General features: G+C 35.7%; 5 protein-coding genes across 5 annotated transcripts in view; 2 read left to right on the top strand and 3 right to left on the bottom strand.

Annotated features, from left to right (window-relative positions):
• The window catches only part of LOC104792107, a 4622-nt gene extending 2041 nt beyond the window's left edge, over window positions 1-2581 (top strand). Inside the window, exons 2-3 of the mRNA XM_010518156.2 lie at window positions 3-2033; window positions 2400-2581. Of these exons, the coding sequence (XP_010516458.1) occupies window positions 3-2021 (2019 nt within the window). The 3' untranslated portion in view covers window positions 2022-2033; window positions 2400-2581. The remainder of the gene's footprint in view (window positions 1-2; window positions 2034-2399) is intronic.
• Window positions 3957-6216, bottom strand: LOC104792108 (basic leucine zipper 61-like). The gene is made up of 4 exons (XM_010518157.2): window positions 5327-6216; window positions 5052-5142; window positions 4825-4951; window positions 3957-4339 (listed from the first exon to the last, which is right to left on the bottom strand). The coding sequence occupies exons 1-4, from the start codon at window positions 5947-5949 to the stop codon at window positions 4191-4193; spliced, it is 990 nt and encodes a 329-aa protein (XP_010516459.1). The 5' UTR covers window positions 5950-6216; the 3' UTR covers window positions 3957-4190.
• On the top strand, window positions 10286-12789 carry LOC104792110 (probable N-acetylglucosaminyl-phosphatidylinositol de-N-acetylase). Its single transcript, XM_010518160.2, has 11 exons — window positions 10286-10492; window positions 10934-11042; window positions 11141-11201; window positions 11306-11376; window positions 11478-11542; window positions 11637-11681; window positions 11765-11845; window positions 11938-12005; window positions 12081-12129; window positions 12220-12374; window positions 12493-12789. Exons 2-11 carry the CDS (start codon window positions 10934-10936, stop codon window positions 12560-12562), a joined length of 774 nt encoding a protein of 257 aa, XP_010516462.1. The 5' UTR covers window positions 10286-10492; the 3' UTR covers window positions 12563-12789.
• LOC104792109 (phenylalanine--tRNA ligase, chloroplastic/mitochondrial) lies at window positions 12768-15612 on the bottom strand. The gene is made up of 10 exons (XM_010518158.2): window positions 15240-15612; window positions 14926-15119; window positions 14622-14828; window positions 14408-14525; window positions 14186-14262; window positions 13828-14007; window positions 13691-13735; window positions 13473-13577; window positions 13211-13324; window positions 12768-12991 (listed from the first exon to the last, which is right to left on the bottom strand). Exons 1-10 carry the CDS (start codon window positions 15442-15444, stop codon window positions 12941-12943), a joined length of 1296 nt encoding a protein of 431 aa, XP_010516460.1. The 5' UTR covers window positions 15445-15612; the 3' UTR covers window positions 12768-12940.
• Window positions 15829-17161, bottom strand: LOC104792112 (optic atrophy 3 protein homolog). The gene is made up of 4 exons (XM_010518162.2): window positions 16909-17161; window positions 16607-16741; window positions 16304-16390; window positions 15829-16211 (listed from the first exon to the last, which is right to left on the bottom strand). The coding sequence occupies exons 1-4, from the start codon at window positions 17068-17070 to the stop codon at window positions 15990-15992; spliced, it is 606 nt and encodes a 201-aa protein (XP_010516464.1). The 5' UTR covers window positions 17071-17161; the 3' UTR covers window positions 15829-15989.

Here is a 17205-nt window from a genome sequence, read left to right on the forward strand (position 1 = left end):
AGGTACTTTTGAAAACTTTGAAGCCGATTGCTTTCGTGCCATGTAAAACCCTAGATTTTGCTCGGCACGAGAAGCTATTGAAGTTGTTAGGTCTGTGGGATTTTGTGCATTTGGAGTTTGATCAAAACATCCGTCAAGATCTAGTGGCGAACCTTGTCGCGTATTATAACTCAGAGGGTAGATGCAGCTATGTGAACGGGCTAAGGATTAATGTCAGCCGTGCTGATTTGGCTCGTGCCTTGAAATTGCCTAAGAAGAAAGAGCTTGATATCACGGAGGAGGAGAGACAACTTCTTGAAAGCGATGAGTCAGTAAGGTTTATTGATGAGCTTCTTTCAACTTGGGTTCTACTGCAAAGAGATGATATGTGGATTATGCCTGTAGAGGTAGTTGACTGGGCTAGGGATATAAAGCAAAAGCATTTGGAAAAGTTAGATTGGCCTAAATTGCTCTGGTTAATGGTCGAGAAAGAACTGAAAGCTGAGCCTCTGCTCGGCGATTGTTTTTTTGCTTCTCATCTCCAGCTGTTGATCAAAACACAGAAAGAAGATTTACTAAGGGAAACATCTAAGCTGGATGAGGATGATGACGATGATGATGATGTAAAGGAGGTTGATTTTTTGGTGAAATCGCCGAAAGAAGATTGTTTGGAGGTTAAGGAGGAACATGTTGGTGCTGCAGGATCAGGAAGGGATGATGGTGCCACCGACTCAAAAGAAGACAAGTATGTGGACGAACATATGATCAAATTGAATCTTGGGCAAGATACTGTGTCAGAAATGGTGTCTGAGGAGGAGAGAGGTCCTGTTGAAGGACAGCCTATGGATGTTGAGGAGAATAAGAAAGAAGTGGATGAAAGGTGGGCATGGAATGAAGACACTCATGCTGGTTCTCATTTCCTTCGCCGTTGCAATCTTAGTAGTGCTAGGGAGGAAGACGAAGAGGATCATATGGAAGGATCCATGGAAATGGGTGAAGATGAACCAATTGAAGATGTTGGCGAAGAGGAAGCTGAGGAAGATAAAGAAAAGCATGATGGGGGTTTTCCTTTTTTTCCAAATGGTGTTTCCCTTCATGGAGTTGGCCAAGATAACCTCATGTTGGGAGATGCATCTCCATTAGGTTATAACTCCGGGTTACAAATTCATGGCAATTCGATTGGTGGTGATTTCCTTGGTTCTAGGGTTGACATGCATATGGCTATGGGTTCAGGTAGTTCTTCTCTGTTTGGGAATGGCAATAACAGGAGGGAGGTTGAACACGAGAACGATATTACTTATCACTCTCATAACCCCGGCAATAAGAGGTTGAGGACCGAAGAACCCTCTTGGGATGATAAACCACCCTCAGGTGAGGTGATGTTTGATCAGATTGCATATTGGAATGAAAAAGCTAGGTTGTCATTTGCTGAAAAAGAGAGAGAGCGTGAACAATCTGTTATGCACCACCAGTATCTGATGAATGAACTCCAAAGCAAGGCAGCTATGATTCAGGAATTGGAAAGAACCAAGTTTGAGGAGCAACAGAGGAAAGATATGATGATCTACAAGCTTGAGAGTGAGCTTCGTATGATGACAAGTGTAGTAGAGGGTTATCGAAAGGCTTTGAAAGTAACAAAAAAGGCATCAAGAGAGCACAGAAAACATTGCCCTTTGCGCGATGATAAACCGGTCTACAAGGATTTTAAAGGTTCGGGAGGTTTGGTGTTGAGCACTACTGAAATTGAAAAGCTGAGATTGAAGCAAGAAGAGGAAGACAGGATAACACGAGCTCTAGCAAAGAGACAGATTGAGGAGTTTGAAAGTCGCTGGCTTAAAATATTTGAAGAACTCAGGGAAACAGTAGAATCGCAAAACGAGAAACTCATCGAGATTGAAAATGAAGCGAAGATTTTGAGAGAAACAGTTTCGGAAAGCAAGAAGAATGAGACATCTGAAGTGGGTGCTGTTACAGAAGAAACAGTTTCGGATTGCAAGAATCATGAGACAGCTGAAGTGTCTGCTGCTACAGAAGAAACTTAAGATGCTCTCAAGGTACGTAATACGTTACTCCTTTACCAAAACTTCCAGCATATCTTTGCCCTTTTTTGTTGAATTGGTTATCAGAACGATGTATCCTCTCCCTATAGTCATTATAGAGGAATCTTGAATTTGCTCGTGAAGTCTTGAGTATATTAGATGAGCAGTAAGACACACAATAAAGTAAAACGGATTTAGTAGATGAGCATATATGCTTAAGATTCTAAATATCTCAAAACGTTCTCTCATTGTTTAACTCCAGAGTCATCCCTGATTAATATCCACCTACTTGATTATCTTCTTCTTTCTCCAGTATGGCTTATTGAATTATATACAACTTTTTAGTTACTATATAGCTGATTTGTTGTCTCAATATTGTAGGTTTATGCAAATCGGTGAAGCTTTTGAAGAAGCTCTTTTGAACAAACATCAATTTAGCATCCTCATATTGTATGATAGACAATGATGATCGAATCTAATCTCTTCTTTTATCTTCTCTTAGGAAATGTAAACCAACGGTTGTGATCAATGCCAAGTCTTAATTAGCAGTAAACATTCAATCATCTTTGAGTTTTGGTTAACATACTGTGATGAACAACTTGGAGACTCCCCAGTGTTTCGGTGTGCGTGTCCAGTTCGTAGTATACATAATCGAGGTCAAACTGATTTAGTGTAGACTTTTGGGCGAATGGTCTGGTTTGGTCTGATATACTGTAGTTTGGTATTGGTTCTGTACATATCGAGCTCTAATTGTTGTGTTGTAGTTTGTTCTCCCACAAGAAAAAAATATTTATCTATATAGACTAGTAGAAAGGTCTATGTAAGGCTCAATGAGAGGATCGAATAGGTATTGGCACTGACATAAGTTAAAAACACTGAAACTGACAATATCTCGCTTTCATACATTTCCCAATAGGGCCAACACAAGACCACTAACCTATTGTCTCTTTTTTTTTTTTTTTCCTCTCTTAAGCTTATCCTCAAAAAATTATTCTTTTAAATTAACCTTGCTAGTGCTACTTTGTAGCTTTCGTCTGTAACTTTTATTCGTTTCCCCATTTTTTTACTTTGACCGTCTCGTTCAACTTTCAAAACAAACTAAAAAATATAAATTGTTTTGATAAACATTATTAGAAAAAAAAAGAAAAAAAAATGTAAAGTGGAGGAAACAAAGCCAATCATGTAGCAAGACCGTAGTGGTCCAGCCAAAGGAACATAGCACGTGAACTTACAGCTTAGCTTTCAGATGTCTCCACGTTCTCCCTTTTTACCCTTTTTCACCCCACATTTTCAGATTTTGACCCACTTTGACCCTAATTTCTCGTAAAGGGTTTTTGATTCATAAAAAAAAAACATAAACTCATTAATCCTTTTTTGTTTATGGTCTGTAATTCAGCAACTTATAATAATATTTGTGACGTGTTTCTGTTAACTGTATATAGTAGATACCATCTAGATTCTATATGACATCATCTACATGTCCGGTCCCTACGTAAGGAAATGGCTACATTGGCTAGTAAACATCTTACATTTTCACTTTTGTTTTTGAAAAGAAAATAAAAAGACTGATTATTTAAATCATCATAATTAATTGATATTTCCGAACAACGAAATATAATTTCGTTGGAGTTTTTAAGGAAAGAGAAATCGCTTTCAGTCACTTCAAATATAAATCTTGAAACTATGTGTGTAAACATTTCATGGTTCCAAAACATTGTTCTTTTTGTCAATCTAATCGAAGCATTCATTGTTATATATATTTTTTTCTATGGATCATGGATGGATGGTACACATTAAAAATTTGAACCATGTAAAAGTGGGACTATTCAATATCTCTAAATTTGACAATAAAATGATGGAAAAACAAATATTTGGGGAAAATACCAATTAGTACACAATGCTTAGACACTCCAACAAAAAAATTGAATAAACAACAAATCAGCTAAATTCTTTTTACATATCATTCCCACTTTCCCCCCTCCCACTCCATAAGAAAAAAAATAATCAGATACACCAAAAGCAAATTCATCACAACTTAAAAAAATGTGATTAGATCAAAATAAAAATAAAAAGTCTTCTTCTTTGATAAATTAATTTCTTGACACAAAGAGGTTTTATAGTCAAGAATCTTTTCGCCATGAAGAGATAAAGATCTTAAATGATAGAACAGCTTTAGACATTGAGGAGCTGCTCTTTCTCAACGGACGGTTTGATATCGGCCGGAGATTGATCGGAAACATTATTCTCCATCTTCTTGATGCTTTGTTGATGATATACTTGTCGAAGTCTCTCTATTTCTCTCTTCAAAGCTTCTTGATGAGCTGTAAAATATTAAAATTCACAACTACTACTGTCAATATAGGCCTAATTAACATGCAATGAGTAGTCACAGTGTCACATGTTTCATTTTAATATACATACTTATGTCGTCATATGAGCACACATGGACAGTTGTTCTAGCTTAGTAATCAGACTATTCTACTGATCATTTGATTGATGATCACAAGCTAGACCCAAATTATGAAAATAATTACCTTTTAAAAATATTAGAATACCTACCAAAACTATATATAATTCATGAATTTTTTGTAAGTATATGAATCATGAAAGCATGCATTGCAAGTACTTCCTTGTATAGTTATATATTCCTAAAGAATAATTATTGGTCGAGCCTATATATATTGTCAGTGAGTATTAAATACATGGAGTGAAAATGATAACAGTAATAGTAAAATGAAAATGATTCTAAAATTTGATATGGCAAATATATTCAGAAGAATTAGAAGTAAAAGAAATAGGAAATTACCGTCTTTGAAAATCTTATCCTGGGCTAAAGCTGCAATTCGTTGTTTGATAGCGCTATTGTCGACGTTGAGAAGCAATCGCTGGTGATCCAAAAACGCAACTCTTGGCGATAACACTGACACTTCAGTCTTTAATTTTTCACAATTTAAATGATTTGTTAATCAGTATTTTAATTTTAATTTTGATTACTAGAAATCATATATATCCAATTGTGTGTAAAAACTTTACCTGCAATGAAGTAACGCTTCGTTCCAGCTCTGATATGTATTGCAGTTTCCTCACCCTTGACCTCTGTGCTGATTGCCTATTTGCTAAAATTCTGTAGAAAAATTCAGCGAAAAAAACACAAAATTTAGATTTTATCGATGTGACACTTTTTTTGATAACTATTTTTATAAAAAACGGTATATCGAATTTTATCAGATTATTAGTTATAACTGTACGTGCATGCATGACCTTCCTTGGGGGGTTAATGGAAATAGTAAATAAGAATATTAAATTACCTTTTTACCCTTTTAGGATCGTGAATCCGGTTACCGGAGCTTCCACCGGAGTTTTGATTCGCCGACGGACCATCCTGTGGCTCCGTCTTGCACTGGCTTTGGACCTCGTCTGATTCGTTGTAATTGTTTCCGGCGGTGTTGTTTTGGTTGGTTATGTTATTGTCCATGTTATGATCATGATCGGACGGTGGTGCTTCTTTGTTGTCATCGTCGCTTAGGCTATTGTGGTCTGACGGCGTAGAGGTGTTGGAGGAGGAACGTGTAGCACCCACATTGCCGTTGAGGTTGTTGTTGTTGTGATGGTGATGATTGTGGTTGTTATGTGCGTCGTCGTTGAACATGGACATGAATTGCTCGTCGTCGAACCTGTCGAAGTGGTGGTTTCCGACGCCGGAGGAAGGTGGTTCGAGGAAAGCGATGGAGTCGCTGATTGAACGACGGTGTGTACCACGGCGAGTCGCTGAGAAGTCAAGAAACTCATCCATCCACGAAGGGTTTTGTTGCTGCGGTCCGGCCGTTGCTGCGGCTGCTGCGGTTGCGGCGATGGAAGGTAGTTTCTGGGAGGAGAAGTCAGGCCAATTTGGCGTCGTCATGGTTGGGATTTTTGGAGGGAGTTGTGCCATTAATGAGAGATTTAATGGCACACTTTTATAATCAAGAATTGAAGAAAAAAAAAAGAAACGAAAGGATCAAGAAGAGAATTTAGATCGTCAAAGTTTTAAAACACAGGAGGAAGAACCATTAGAGAGAGAGAGAGAGAGAGAGAGAGAAGGGATGAGAAACAAACCAGAGTAACTAAAATGGCTATGTATAACAAAGAGTAGTTATACAACAAAACAGAAGTAAGAGATATAGAGAGAGGGATGCATGAGATAAGATAAAATTTTATAATATAGGGAAAAAAAAGCTCAATAAATTATATAAATGGATTCGATCAGAGTGGGTCACATGGGGGTAGAGAGAGATCGGACAGCTATGAAACAGCTGTTTCGGAAGAAGAAAAAAAAAAAGAGAAGAGAAAAGCTTTAAGATGAGCAAAATGGAGAATCAGGCAGCACGTGCTCTTAGTGAACCCCTCCTCCCCTTGATTTGTTTTCGCTAAATTATTAGGTTTAGAGACTTTTCTTTTTCTCTATTAAAACAATGTATATACTGTATGTGCGATATTATTATATTAATCTTTTGGAAACATTCTTATGTTTCTCTCTTCCACATGCCCCCGCTCTTCTCTCCTCCTTTCTCCGCCGTTTGATCATTTCCTCCGCTTTGTTTTCTGGCCGTCCGACGAGCTGACACTTGGCCTAATGCTACTGGAAATATCATATGAATTTAATGTAAATACTATGTGTATACCACGAACCGGTTGAAGACTACACTTGTAAGTTTACTTTCTGACATTTTAAGATTGAACATATATATATATCATTAAAATGTTATCATTTGAGTCATTATATTATAAACACGTACAGCTTTCTATTATCACTTAGTTTAACTCACAATTACACCTAACTGCTTATAAGGTTATATAACACAGTGTGTATGGACATTAATGAGTTGAATGCATAAGAGTGGCCACTTTATCAAATGACAAAGAAGAATAGTCCAATACAATTAATACACTTCTCTTTCTGTCCTTCACATGTACAATTTAGTTTATATATAGAAGCTTGTGTATATATAAACAAACCCTATAAACAATCAAAGAATTAACTCCCTCTATACTATAATAAACAATCAAATAACAAGAAAACCAATCATCAGTTGTAAGTTGTAACATATATGTAGAAATTTGTGACAGTGCAATGCTAATTTTAAGGGGGAAAAGCATTATAAAATATAAGAGAGAAGAATGAATTTAGTGGGAGGCTGAGAGTAGTGGAAGAGTGGAGAGATAGAGAGAAATGAGCTGTTGAAAGAAAAGGAGAAGTGAAGAAGGAACCATGTTCATGTGTCAGAACATGTGCTTTGTTTTTATTTTGTATAATATTTTTGTGACTTGTGAGACCTCTCCCTCTCTATTTTTTGCTTTGTCCCCAAACCAAAGCCCCATGTAGGCCAATCCATTTGATTATTTGTTTATAAAACAGAAGATCATTTATTGGATCGAAATTTCGTATGAAAAAGGAAAATATAAAATATAAACTTTTATAATATAGATGCCTAATGAGAACGAAAAAAAAATGTAAATAAGAACTTGTTTAGGTTAAAATGAGATTGCTACAATAGTATGTATGTATTAAAATTAATATAAGTTGTTAAAACAAAATTGTATGCATCTAGCTAGAAGAAAAAATAAAGGTTATGAAATCATTTCCTAGTTCTAAGTTTTTCAATGGTTCGTTCAAACTGTCTATTGTTTCACTATTCATATGATACATACAATTCAATTTAAATGTTTTTAATACACTTTTTACTCCAAACAATCCAAACATCAATGGTGGTCCTCTAACATAGTACTCTAAGAATATTCTCTTTAATTTCTACATAAGACCAAACTACAAAATTTCTACAACAAGCCCGGCAAAAATAATTTTAAAAGCTATGGGAGAATGGAATTCGACGATAATTAGTAGAAATTCATAATAACAGTTTAACCAAAGTATTGGACGTAGAATGAGGGCTCCTATTGCTAACGAAAAAAAAACTTAAAAAAAAAACTCAATTAGTGGAAACTATAGCATATACGGCATTGGCGAATAGATCATATGATTTGTTTAAGGGATATAAATTAAGTGCATTATCAAATAAAATTTTAGTTAAAGAGGTAAAAATTAAAAACAAATATTAAAAGACAAGTGTGGCTAAACCATGTCGAAAATTGTTTTCTTTTTGAGTTTATACCCGAATTCAAGTTTCTCTTGAAGAGGAAAAACTTCGTATCAAAAGATAAATACCATGTTGGCCTGAAGTTACTATGTTTGGTCTGAAGTTACCATGTTGGTCAGAAGTTAAATTTTACAAATTAAAAAAAAAATAATAAACAAGAGAATTTTCCGGTATACAAAAAAATAAGAAGTAATGTAGGCGTAGTAATGTTTGATCCACCAAAAAAAAAAAAGTGGTAATAATGTTTGCAATTAGTCATTATATAAAAACTGAAAGTGGTTGCCTATGAATACAAACATGTTCATGCAAGTGTGCTTCCATGTGCTTCTCCTCACATTCTTAATCCACCCAATTCTGCCTCACATGTGCATATATATATATGCATACTGTGGTCCGCAAGGTTTTCTTATAATATTTTTTTTTTGTTTTTTTTTGAAAAAGATATACTAGTATTATTATTGTGAATCGTAAACAATATTACAAAATTTATAAGAAAATACATTACGTAAAATATGAGATAATTGAGAAAAATATAAGCTTAAAGAGATTAAAAGTGAGTTATATATCTTTACATTCAAGCAGACCGATCTAATCTAAATCCATTGAAAAACAAACAACAGCTCGAATGTATGGATAAAAAGATGGGTTTATTTCCAAGTATTATGGAGAAACGGAGAAATGAATTGCACAAATTTCAAAAATGCATTTTACTAGTAGTAGCTTAGTAATATCTTGATGACCAGCAAAATGATTGAGCATTGAGAATCGCAATATCTGACAAGACCAATCAAATGTGACAGATTATTCGATACACTAGTAATTAATGTACGCTTAAGGCTTCATGTCATGACACCAAATTGTTAAAAAATAGCTAGTAACTCGGGTTTTAGTTGAAGAGTAATTAAATTACAAAAATTAATTTCAGAATACTGTACATCTTGTTTTTAGATTTTCCGTATAAGCCAAAATACGTTCTGTGGAATCTTTCATCTAAAATAATACTAACAATGTACATATATATGATCAGAAGCAAACCAAAACAATAAAAATTGTAATAAATAAGAATGTGGAGATAGAAAGAACAAAAACATACGGAATCTTCCGTAACGATTCGTACATGTTTTTTCACTGTCATATAAGGTCACAAATCACAAGAGTACTGTATCTTTTTCCGATCCAATTCCTATTTAATTACAACCAAATCACAAAACTTTATAATATAGCTAGTAATTATATGCTTGACAAAAAAAAAAGATGGTAATTATATATTTACATGGATCACGCGTTTGTTTTCTGCGAATTATATACATCTGACATCAACAAAGATACATGGTAAAACTAATTAACATTTCATTTTTAATGATATTTACAAGTTTAGCAAAAGAAAAAAAAAACAAGTGTTATGGTTTGATCGTACCATTTGTTTTCGTGATATATTCAAAAATCGTAGGTATTTCTTAACTGATGGATGATTCACACGGAAGTTACGCGTTCACAGCCATATAAATATAATTATGATAATATACAATAGAAAAAGAGAAAAAAGTATCGAATTTTTAATAAAAGTTCAACTTGTGACTAATCATTATGCATGTTACTGTGTTTTTGTGAATTGGGGGAAAAAAAGCTTGATCTGAAAGAATAATAATCAAAAGGCAGTTTGTATATATGATAACAGTATATAACATAAGGTGGGAGCATAAGTAACGTGAAGGCAGTTTGATCTGTCGGGAAATTTCTTTTATACTTTATGCGGTCCTAATTGAAATTAGATAAGGTAAAGTATAGTTTTAGTTTAAACTCGTGAACTCATCATTTTCTTACAAGAATCCGGCTTCTACTTAATCACAAAACAGTTATATATTTTTGGTTGTTAAATTGTGATTTTATTTATTTTTGAGCTATTTCATTTTTTTTAAACGGTATACGACTTTTTTAGAGCCCTTATTAAACCTTTTATTTACAGTTTATTTTTTAAGTTTCTTATAAATTATAGTATTGTTAGAAGTATCTTAAATTAAAGGGGCAACTATTTTTTAAATTGTATAGTATGGGTTGTTGAAAGTATTTTTAAGAGTTTTTTTTTTTTTTTGTTTGTTTTGGTTATGTTTTAAGGGGTAAAGTCGTAAATACAATCATCTTTCTCCGGCGAAGATCCAACATATGACCCGACTCGGTAATCTGGGCTGTAGTTAGTTGGGCCCTTTTGAAAGTCCAAATAATTTATTTTGAAAGCCCAAATATTTTCGTGAGAAAAAGTCTCCGTCGTGTTACAACGATCAGCCTCCAACGCCGCCTCGTCGCCGTCATCAAGCTCTTACCTTCTCACCCCCAGCTCCGGTAGGTTCTCGTCTTTGGTTTCGTTGTTTCAGTCTCTGATCTCCCTTAGCTTGATCCTTGGGAATGAGGGAATGTTTCTGTTATGTTTATCTCCAATGTGGATTCATGAATCTGCAAATTTAGCCAAACAAGAGTTTATTCAACGGATTTATAATTCTCCAGTTCTTTATTCATATTTTGAGCTAGATTTGCTTACAAAGTTTGAAACTTTATGTTTACTTGTCTGTTCTGTTCATTCTTTAAATTGAACAAGCCTCTGAGCTCCTCACCTTAAACGAGTTAAGTTCGACTTACTTGTATGAATTAGATCCATCATGAAACAATTAAGACTTATTATTTGTTAGACTTGATCAGTCTTGTTTTTATTACTTTCTTCTTGGGGCTTCTTCATTAATATGCTGAAAACTTTGTATTGATTCAAATTATCATCTATGGTGTCAGATGGCATGGCTTGTGGTTTCTGTTTCTCTGGTTGTTATCTGGGTGGCTTCTTTATGCAAAGTTTTCTTCGGAGCAACATCTAGCTCCCGTGCTACTATTCTTGATGATGGCAAGTAGCCAGAAACCGTTTTTTTTTTCACTATTTGATCACTCATTTACGTTAACTTTTGATGCAGAATTTGATATCTCATTGTCTTTGGATTTCAGGTAAAACCCCTCAAAAGAAAAATGTGATGTTCATTATCGCACATCCTGATGATGAGTCAATGTAAGTTTTTTAGCTTGCATCTCTTTGGATGTTAATTGATCGAAATGTCGAGATTAGTAACTTCTGTTTTGCTGAGAGATTTCGTCTTTGACATTTCTTGACAGGTTCTTTTCTCCAACGATAAACTACTTAACTTCCAATGTAGACAATCTTCACATATTATGCTTGTCTACAGGTAATATGCCTTATCATACTTTTTAGGTGGCTGTATTACTTTCCTTTTCAAAGTTGTGGAATTGGTTAATAAAAGGATGCTACTGAATCTATATGTTTCAGGTAACGCTGATGGTATGGGAAACACTAGGAAAGATGAGCTGCATCAGGCGTGTGCAGTGCTCAAGGTAATCCAAATTTGACAAAGAAAGGATATGTGACATGTTTCTTGTCTTTGCAGTAAAAACGTGTTTGCTAATGTATATATCAAACGTGATGCAGGTTCCGCTTCAACAGTTAAAAGTTCTGGACCATCCAAATTTACAGGTCAGTGCAAATATATCTCCCCAGCACATGTTTATCACTCCATATCATTTGAGGGCACAAGTATATAATATTCTCTCGCTCAGGATGGCTTTGGGCAAGTATGGAACCATGATTTGCTAACAGAAATTATCGAAGAAGAAGTCACTAAACACGATATTCACACGGTATGACTTGGCTCTTAAAACCTAGTTAAAGGCACTCATCACGGTATACCTGGAAATATTTCCACATCTGATTCTCTGTGAGCTGCTTTCAGATCATAACATTCGATAACTATGGTGTTTCTGGTCATTGCAATCACCGAGATGTGCATCGTGGAGTATTGTACGTTAAGATTTCTTTCAATCCCTGAGTCATGAAATCGCAGAATCTTTCCTAATCACTGTGTTGTACGTGCAGAACGTTCTTGCAGACTAATTCAGGAAGACATATCAAAGCTTGGGAACTCGTAAGTCGTTATTTTATTTTCTTGGAACTGAAAGGTATCTGCAGCTCTCTTACTCGATTCAGCTAAAAGATTACATGCTTTGTACACCAGGTAAGCCTAAATATCTTTCGCAAGTACTGTGGACCTGTCGACATTTGGCTGTCAATTTTATCCGCCAGAAAACATCCAAGTAATGTAATCATCATAAACGAGCAGCCTTGGAAAAGCTTCAAAGCAATGGCACAACATTTAAGCCAGTGGGTTTGGTATGTCTCCACCAGATATGATATACTTACTTTTTTTTATCTCTGACCATGATGAATGTGAATCATGGTAACAACTGAAACATGAACCTCTGTGTTTTCTTTGTTTGTGATTGTGCAGGTTTCGGAAGCTTTTTGTTTCGTTTTCAAGCTACACATACACGAATACACTTAATAGAATCATTCCTTGAGTCAGATTTTGAGGCTACTCAGCTAACGAGCTCTTGTCTGAGGCAATGGTTAAACAATTTTGAACAAATACGGTAGCTTGTAATGTTGGATCATTGACGATTTATTAATTTGGCATTCTGTATAATTATTTTGTGTAAAAACACTTTGACTAATTCAGATGTAAACAGTCACAAAAGCTTGCCAAGTTAATCATAAGACATAGAGTCATAGAGCCACCTTATTTTTATTTCCTTTAATAACAAAAACCAATGTACATATATTTTTATTTGCAAGTAATGCAATTCAGCCAGAAGTAAGCAAATTTTATGTAGGAATATCAATGTCAAACCTAAAATGCTCATCATCTGTCTGCAATACAACAACCCTTGTCAAAATTCTCACCTTAATTCAACATTTAGCTTCTTCTCCACCTCAACACGCACTTTGCTCTGCATTTCGATAAATCACCATTTCAAAACCCGTTTAACACTTAACAACATATAACAACACAAATGCTACCTTCCTATTACGACTTTTCTTATGGTTGGTTATTTGAAATAGTGTCATTTCAGCTAAAAAAGGTTTTGTCATCCTTACTCGTTAATAAGTGCCCTTTTCTCAATGTTATATCCCGGATTAATGTAGAAAGGAGACACAAATATGATTACCTGCAAATCATTGACCTCCTCGTCCGTAAGAGAGCGCTCCATTGAACGGAACACGATTCTGTAACAATGACTCGTCATCCCTTTCTTATTGGTGAATTGGTCAATTAACTTCACCTGTACATCGATGATAAAGGCTATAAACAATCACTCTGGAGAACGTGATGATACAAGTAAAGCTGAAAATTAGCTTGATTCTTGGTATTTTCTCTACCAATAAAAAGATAAGGTATTTTCTCTACCAATAAAAAGATAAGGTATGTACCTCTTCAACAAGATCCCCAGCAATTCCTCTGACAACTTCACAAAAGTTATTCTCTGTGAATGCATCACTAATCCAGAAACTGATGTCCTTGTAACAAGGAGGATACTGCAGAACAAGATTTCATTTGCCATCGTTAAAACTTGGAAGACAAATTGGTCTTGAACTAAACTTCATTTGTCTACAAGACATGGACACGAAGATGGAAAGAAATGTTTAACCTTTGAATATGGTTTGAATTTGACTCCAAGTTCTCCTTTTCCAAACTGCATGTACCATCAAATACATTGATGTGAGAAAAGAAGTTACATTTTAGATGATTAATCTCCTTTTTTTAAGTTGTCACCAAAGTAATCACCTGGGACGTGAATCGTTCATCGGATGACCAGAAAAGTCTTATATCAGGGATGTCAAACAAAACCATAGCAAGTCTCTCAAGTCCAAGTCCGAAGGCCCAAGCAACCTTATTTTCTAATCCACTTTGTTTCAAAATTACTTGCTCGGTCACCCCACAGCCCAAAACCTCCAACCAGTCTTCCTGAAACGATAACCAGTTAAAGCTTACGTTAGTTGAGTAACTGACGTTTGTGTTAAATGCTATAATTTCCAGCCAATAACATCTATATGTTTTTGGGATAAGAAGACCACACAAAAATAGAAGTATGTCTCTTTAAAGCATGGTTATGCAGTATATCAGATAGGAAACGAAAGATTACCTTAAAATAAATCTCAAGCTCAAAAGATGGATTGGTAAATGGGAAGTATGTATCAACCCATCTCATCTCCACAGAACCTGGCAGCCAAAGAATGAAGTTCATATTAAACCGTTTCATATACATTTCCCCACTTTCTTTTGAGGTTAATGAGATCATCATTCTACACTACTATAATAAACCATCTTCCATGTAATTTAGATTGAATAATGGATTTTAACGTACCAAATAAGTGGCGTGCCAATCCCTCGAGACATTTCTTTAAATCCTCAGCGGCATATAAAGTGGGGTCCATGCCAGAGTCGTTCCAGTCCTCAGGAGAGAAAACACAAAAACCTTCCATCTGTAATAGATAGCATAGACAACTAGTATAAGAAAGACATGAGGTCTAGCAAAACAGCCAAAGTAGAAAAACAGAGGGACCTCGAGAATAGAACACCTGATGGAAAACCGGATAATGAGTAGAATCAATAGAATCTCTACGGTAAACATCCCCAGTAACAAGGAAACGACTATGACCTTTCCTCAACAGCTCAGCTTGGTGAGCACTTGTATGGCATCTCAAAACAGTTTGGGGGTCTACATAGTACGTGTCATTAAGACTTCTGCTTACATGATCAGCAGGGACTAGCACATCATCAAAGTTCTGGTACCCAAAAAAAAAAAAAACTCTTACGAACTAAATTGAAAAGTAAGTGATATAACCACTCAAAAAATACAAACTTTGAGTATGGAGAACTTACTTGCTTAGTGGTAACAATTGGGGAAAGGTCTTCGAACTTCTCAAACTTCTTAGCGTAATTGGAATCAAAGTAGTTGTAGATAGCACTCTTTAAAATCCCAATCGGATGCTTATTTCTTCTGTGTAGCTGCATTCCCAGTTTAGAGAAAATCGAGTCTGGTACATTGTTTGTAGGATCATCATCTTTCACCACATCTGTGAAGTGTACATTGAACACATCATATAAAGAGTATTAAAAGATGTTAAATTTAACAATCCCAGAATAAGCTTTAGCTAAAATGAAACAACTTTAAATAAATCTTATAACGAACGAACCATTTCTAGCGATTGTGACGCCACCAATATCAACAGCAGAGACGATTGGATAACGCCGCTGCTTCTTCACTTTAGGGAGTCGTGGAGAATACACGGCGGTGGAGGAAAACGAAGAAGCGAATGAGAACCGTTTGAAGCCATTGCTGGAGAGAAGAACCACTGAAGCTCGACTGAAGATAGTGGAGTGAACTGAGAAAATAGTCATGGCGTCTCCAAATCCTGAGAGTTAAAACACCGTCGATGAAGAGAGGAGGAGACAAGTCTCCGATTTGAAGAAAATCGCGGCGGCGATTGGCGTCTGTGAAGAGTAAGAGGAGAAAAATCTCCGATGAGTGGGAGAGATGATGACGTGTCGAATTAGAAAGCAGTAGGGTTTTGGAAATTTTTTATGGATTGGATCGTGTGAGTTTACTATTTTACCCCTCCCCTTGAATTGTGGAAAATTGCGTATTGAGCCCTTTAAGTTTTTATAATTCAGGTATTGCACCTTGGTGTTTTTTTCAACACCTACGTGTATTTTATATACTTTTCCAATCTTGGTGTGTGTTTATTGAGAAAGATTGAGATAAATTTAATGACCAAGTAAAAATCAGGAACGACATTTTCAATGTAAGAAGAATTTTGGAATTACGGTTTATGAGATAATGGTCCAAGCCTAAACGAACACAGATCTCTTCTCTTATGCAGTTAACATATCTGGTTATATCTGGAAACTTATCTACAAGTAACAAGCTTTTCAAAGAAACCCATCTATGAGGTTTTTAGCTCTGCTACGGGTATCTTCTCAGTAGTACTCTGCCAACACATGTAGTTGAAGAGCCAAGCAAACCCTCTTGGCTTAGGAACCTCTTCATTAGGGGGCTTAGAAATCTGTTCATTAAGCGGCTTAGAAAGCTCTTCTTGAAGCAAGCTGCATCGTTGTTTCATCTCTTCAATTTCTTTCTCCATCTTCTCATGTTTTTGCCTGATTTCCTGGTAAACATAAGCACAGAGTTAACATGATATCCCAAAGAGATGCAAATAGAGACATCGTAGTTTAACATGTGGGGAATAGAAGAGCTCACAGCTAGTTCTTGTTGTCTCTTCTCTTCTTTTTTTGCTTCTCCTCTGGCATTTCTCTGCACCTCGTAAACAAGTGCCCCCCCTGCAACCTTTAGAAGAAAACAATCTATTTCAGAACCAATTGAATTGATGAAAACAAGTTCAATTAAGGCGAGGCAAATGATCTTTATTGTTGTAATAAATGACTTCAACTGCAGGGAATCTTGTAGATGCAGAACAACTTCATTTATACAATCAATAACTAAAGTCTCCTCCTTAAGCAATCAAAATCTCTTAAAAGACATGAGATTTGAAGTATAAGATACCGTGAAGGCAAAGAGTTCCCCAAGAAGATCAGCAGCGGCTTGAACAGCTCGCTCTTCGTTTAAAGGGCGAATAACAGCATCAGTCACACGACCAGAAGCACGTCTTTGTAACTTTGTTGTAAATCTATGATTCGCCTGTCACAATTTTTGAGCAACACACACAACAAAAAGTAAATCAATTTAGAAGCTTTTCAAAAACCCTATCTCCAGAGAGAAACTTTATGCAATCAGATCACAGGATACACACACCAAAGATCATAACCAAAAGATCGGAGCTTTTGGGGGTTTAAGTTTATACATACCTGTGCAATGTTGATGATGAATTGACGGAATCTGGGGTGAACACCAGCTTCTTTTTTAAGGCGATTAGCGATGGGTTTGCAGATAGTTCGAAGAGCTAGGGTTCCTAGCTTCAGAAGCGGCAGGACCATGGTCTGTTGCACCAGAGACTTCGGTTGGCTCATGTGAGAAGAAAGGTTTTAGCTTTGGGTATTTTTTTTTAGGCTTTTTCTTTAGTCTTTTAAGACCCAAAAATCAGACCTTGCCCGGCAAGGAAATTTGGCATTTTTTTAATTTATACAATTTCTGAAAAAGTTCAG

This window comes from Camelina sativa, chromosome 6 (genome assembly GCF_000633955.1).
Source record: "Camelina sativa cultivar DH55 chromosome 6, Cs, whole genome shotgun sequence".
Taxonomy (NCBI): domain Eukaryota; kingdom Viridiplantae; phylum Streptophyta; class Magnoliopsida; order Brassicales; family Brassicaceae; genus Camelina; species Camelina sativa.

Excerpts from the sequence above, each read along its gene's own strand:
- LOC104792112 (XM_010518162.2), bottom strand. The coding sequence starts at position 17,070 with ATGAGCCAACCGAAGTCTCTGGTGCAACAGACCATGGTCCTGCCGCTT. Across the intron at positions 16,391-16,606 it reads GGGAACTCTTTGCCTTCACG|GTTGCAGGGGGGGCACTTGT; the intron begins GTATCTTATACT and ends TTTCTTCTAAAG. Across the intron at positions 16,212-16,303 it reads AGAGACAACAAGAACTAGCT|GAAATCAGGCAAAAACATGA; the intron begins GTGAGCTCTTCT and ends TATGTTTACCAG.
- LOC104792110 (XM_010518160.2), top strand. The coding sequence starts at position 10,934 with ATGGCATGGCTTGTGGTTTCTGTTTCTCTGGTTGTTATCTGGGTGGCT. Across the intron at positions 11,846-11,937 it reads CTAAACACGATATTCACACG|ATCATAACATTCGATAACTA; the intron begins GTATGACTTGGC and ends AGCTGCTTTCAG. Across the intron at positions 12,130-12,219 it reads ATATCAAAGCTTGGGAACTC|GTAAGCCTAAATATCTTTCG; the intron begins GTAAGTCGTTAT and ends TTTGTACACCAG.
- LOC104792108 (XM_010518157.2), bottom strand. The coding sequence starts at position 5,949 with ATGGCACAACTCCCTCCAAAAATCCCAACCATGACGACGCCAAATTGG. Across the intron at positions 4,952-5,051 it reads GAAGCGTTACTTCATTGCAG|ACTGAAGTGTCAGTGTTATC; the intron begins GTAAAGTTTTTA and ends GAAAAATTAAAG. Across the intron at positions 4,340-4,824 it reads GGATAAGATTTTCAAAGACG|CTCATCAAGAAGCTTTGAAG; the intron begins GTAATTTCCTAT and ends AATATTTTACAG.
- LOC104792109 (XM_010518158.2), bottom strand. The coding sequence starts at position 15,444 with ATGACTATTTTCTCAGTTCACTCCACTATCTTCAGTCGAGCTTCAGTG. Across the intron at positions 14,829-14,925 it reads CAATTGTTACCACTAAGCAA|AACTTTGATGATGTGCTAGT; the intron begins GTAAGTTCTCCA and ends TTTGGGTACCAG. Across the intron at positions 14,008-14,185 it reads AGCTTGAGATTTATTTTAAG|GAAGACTGGTTGGAGGTTTT; the intron begins GTAATCTTTCGT and ends TTATCGTTTCAG.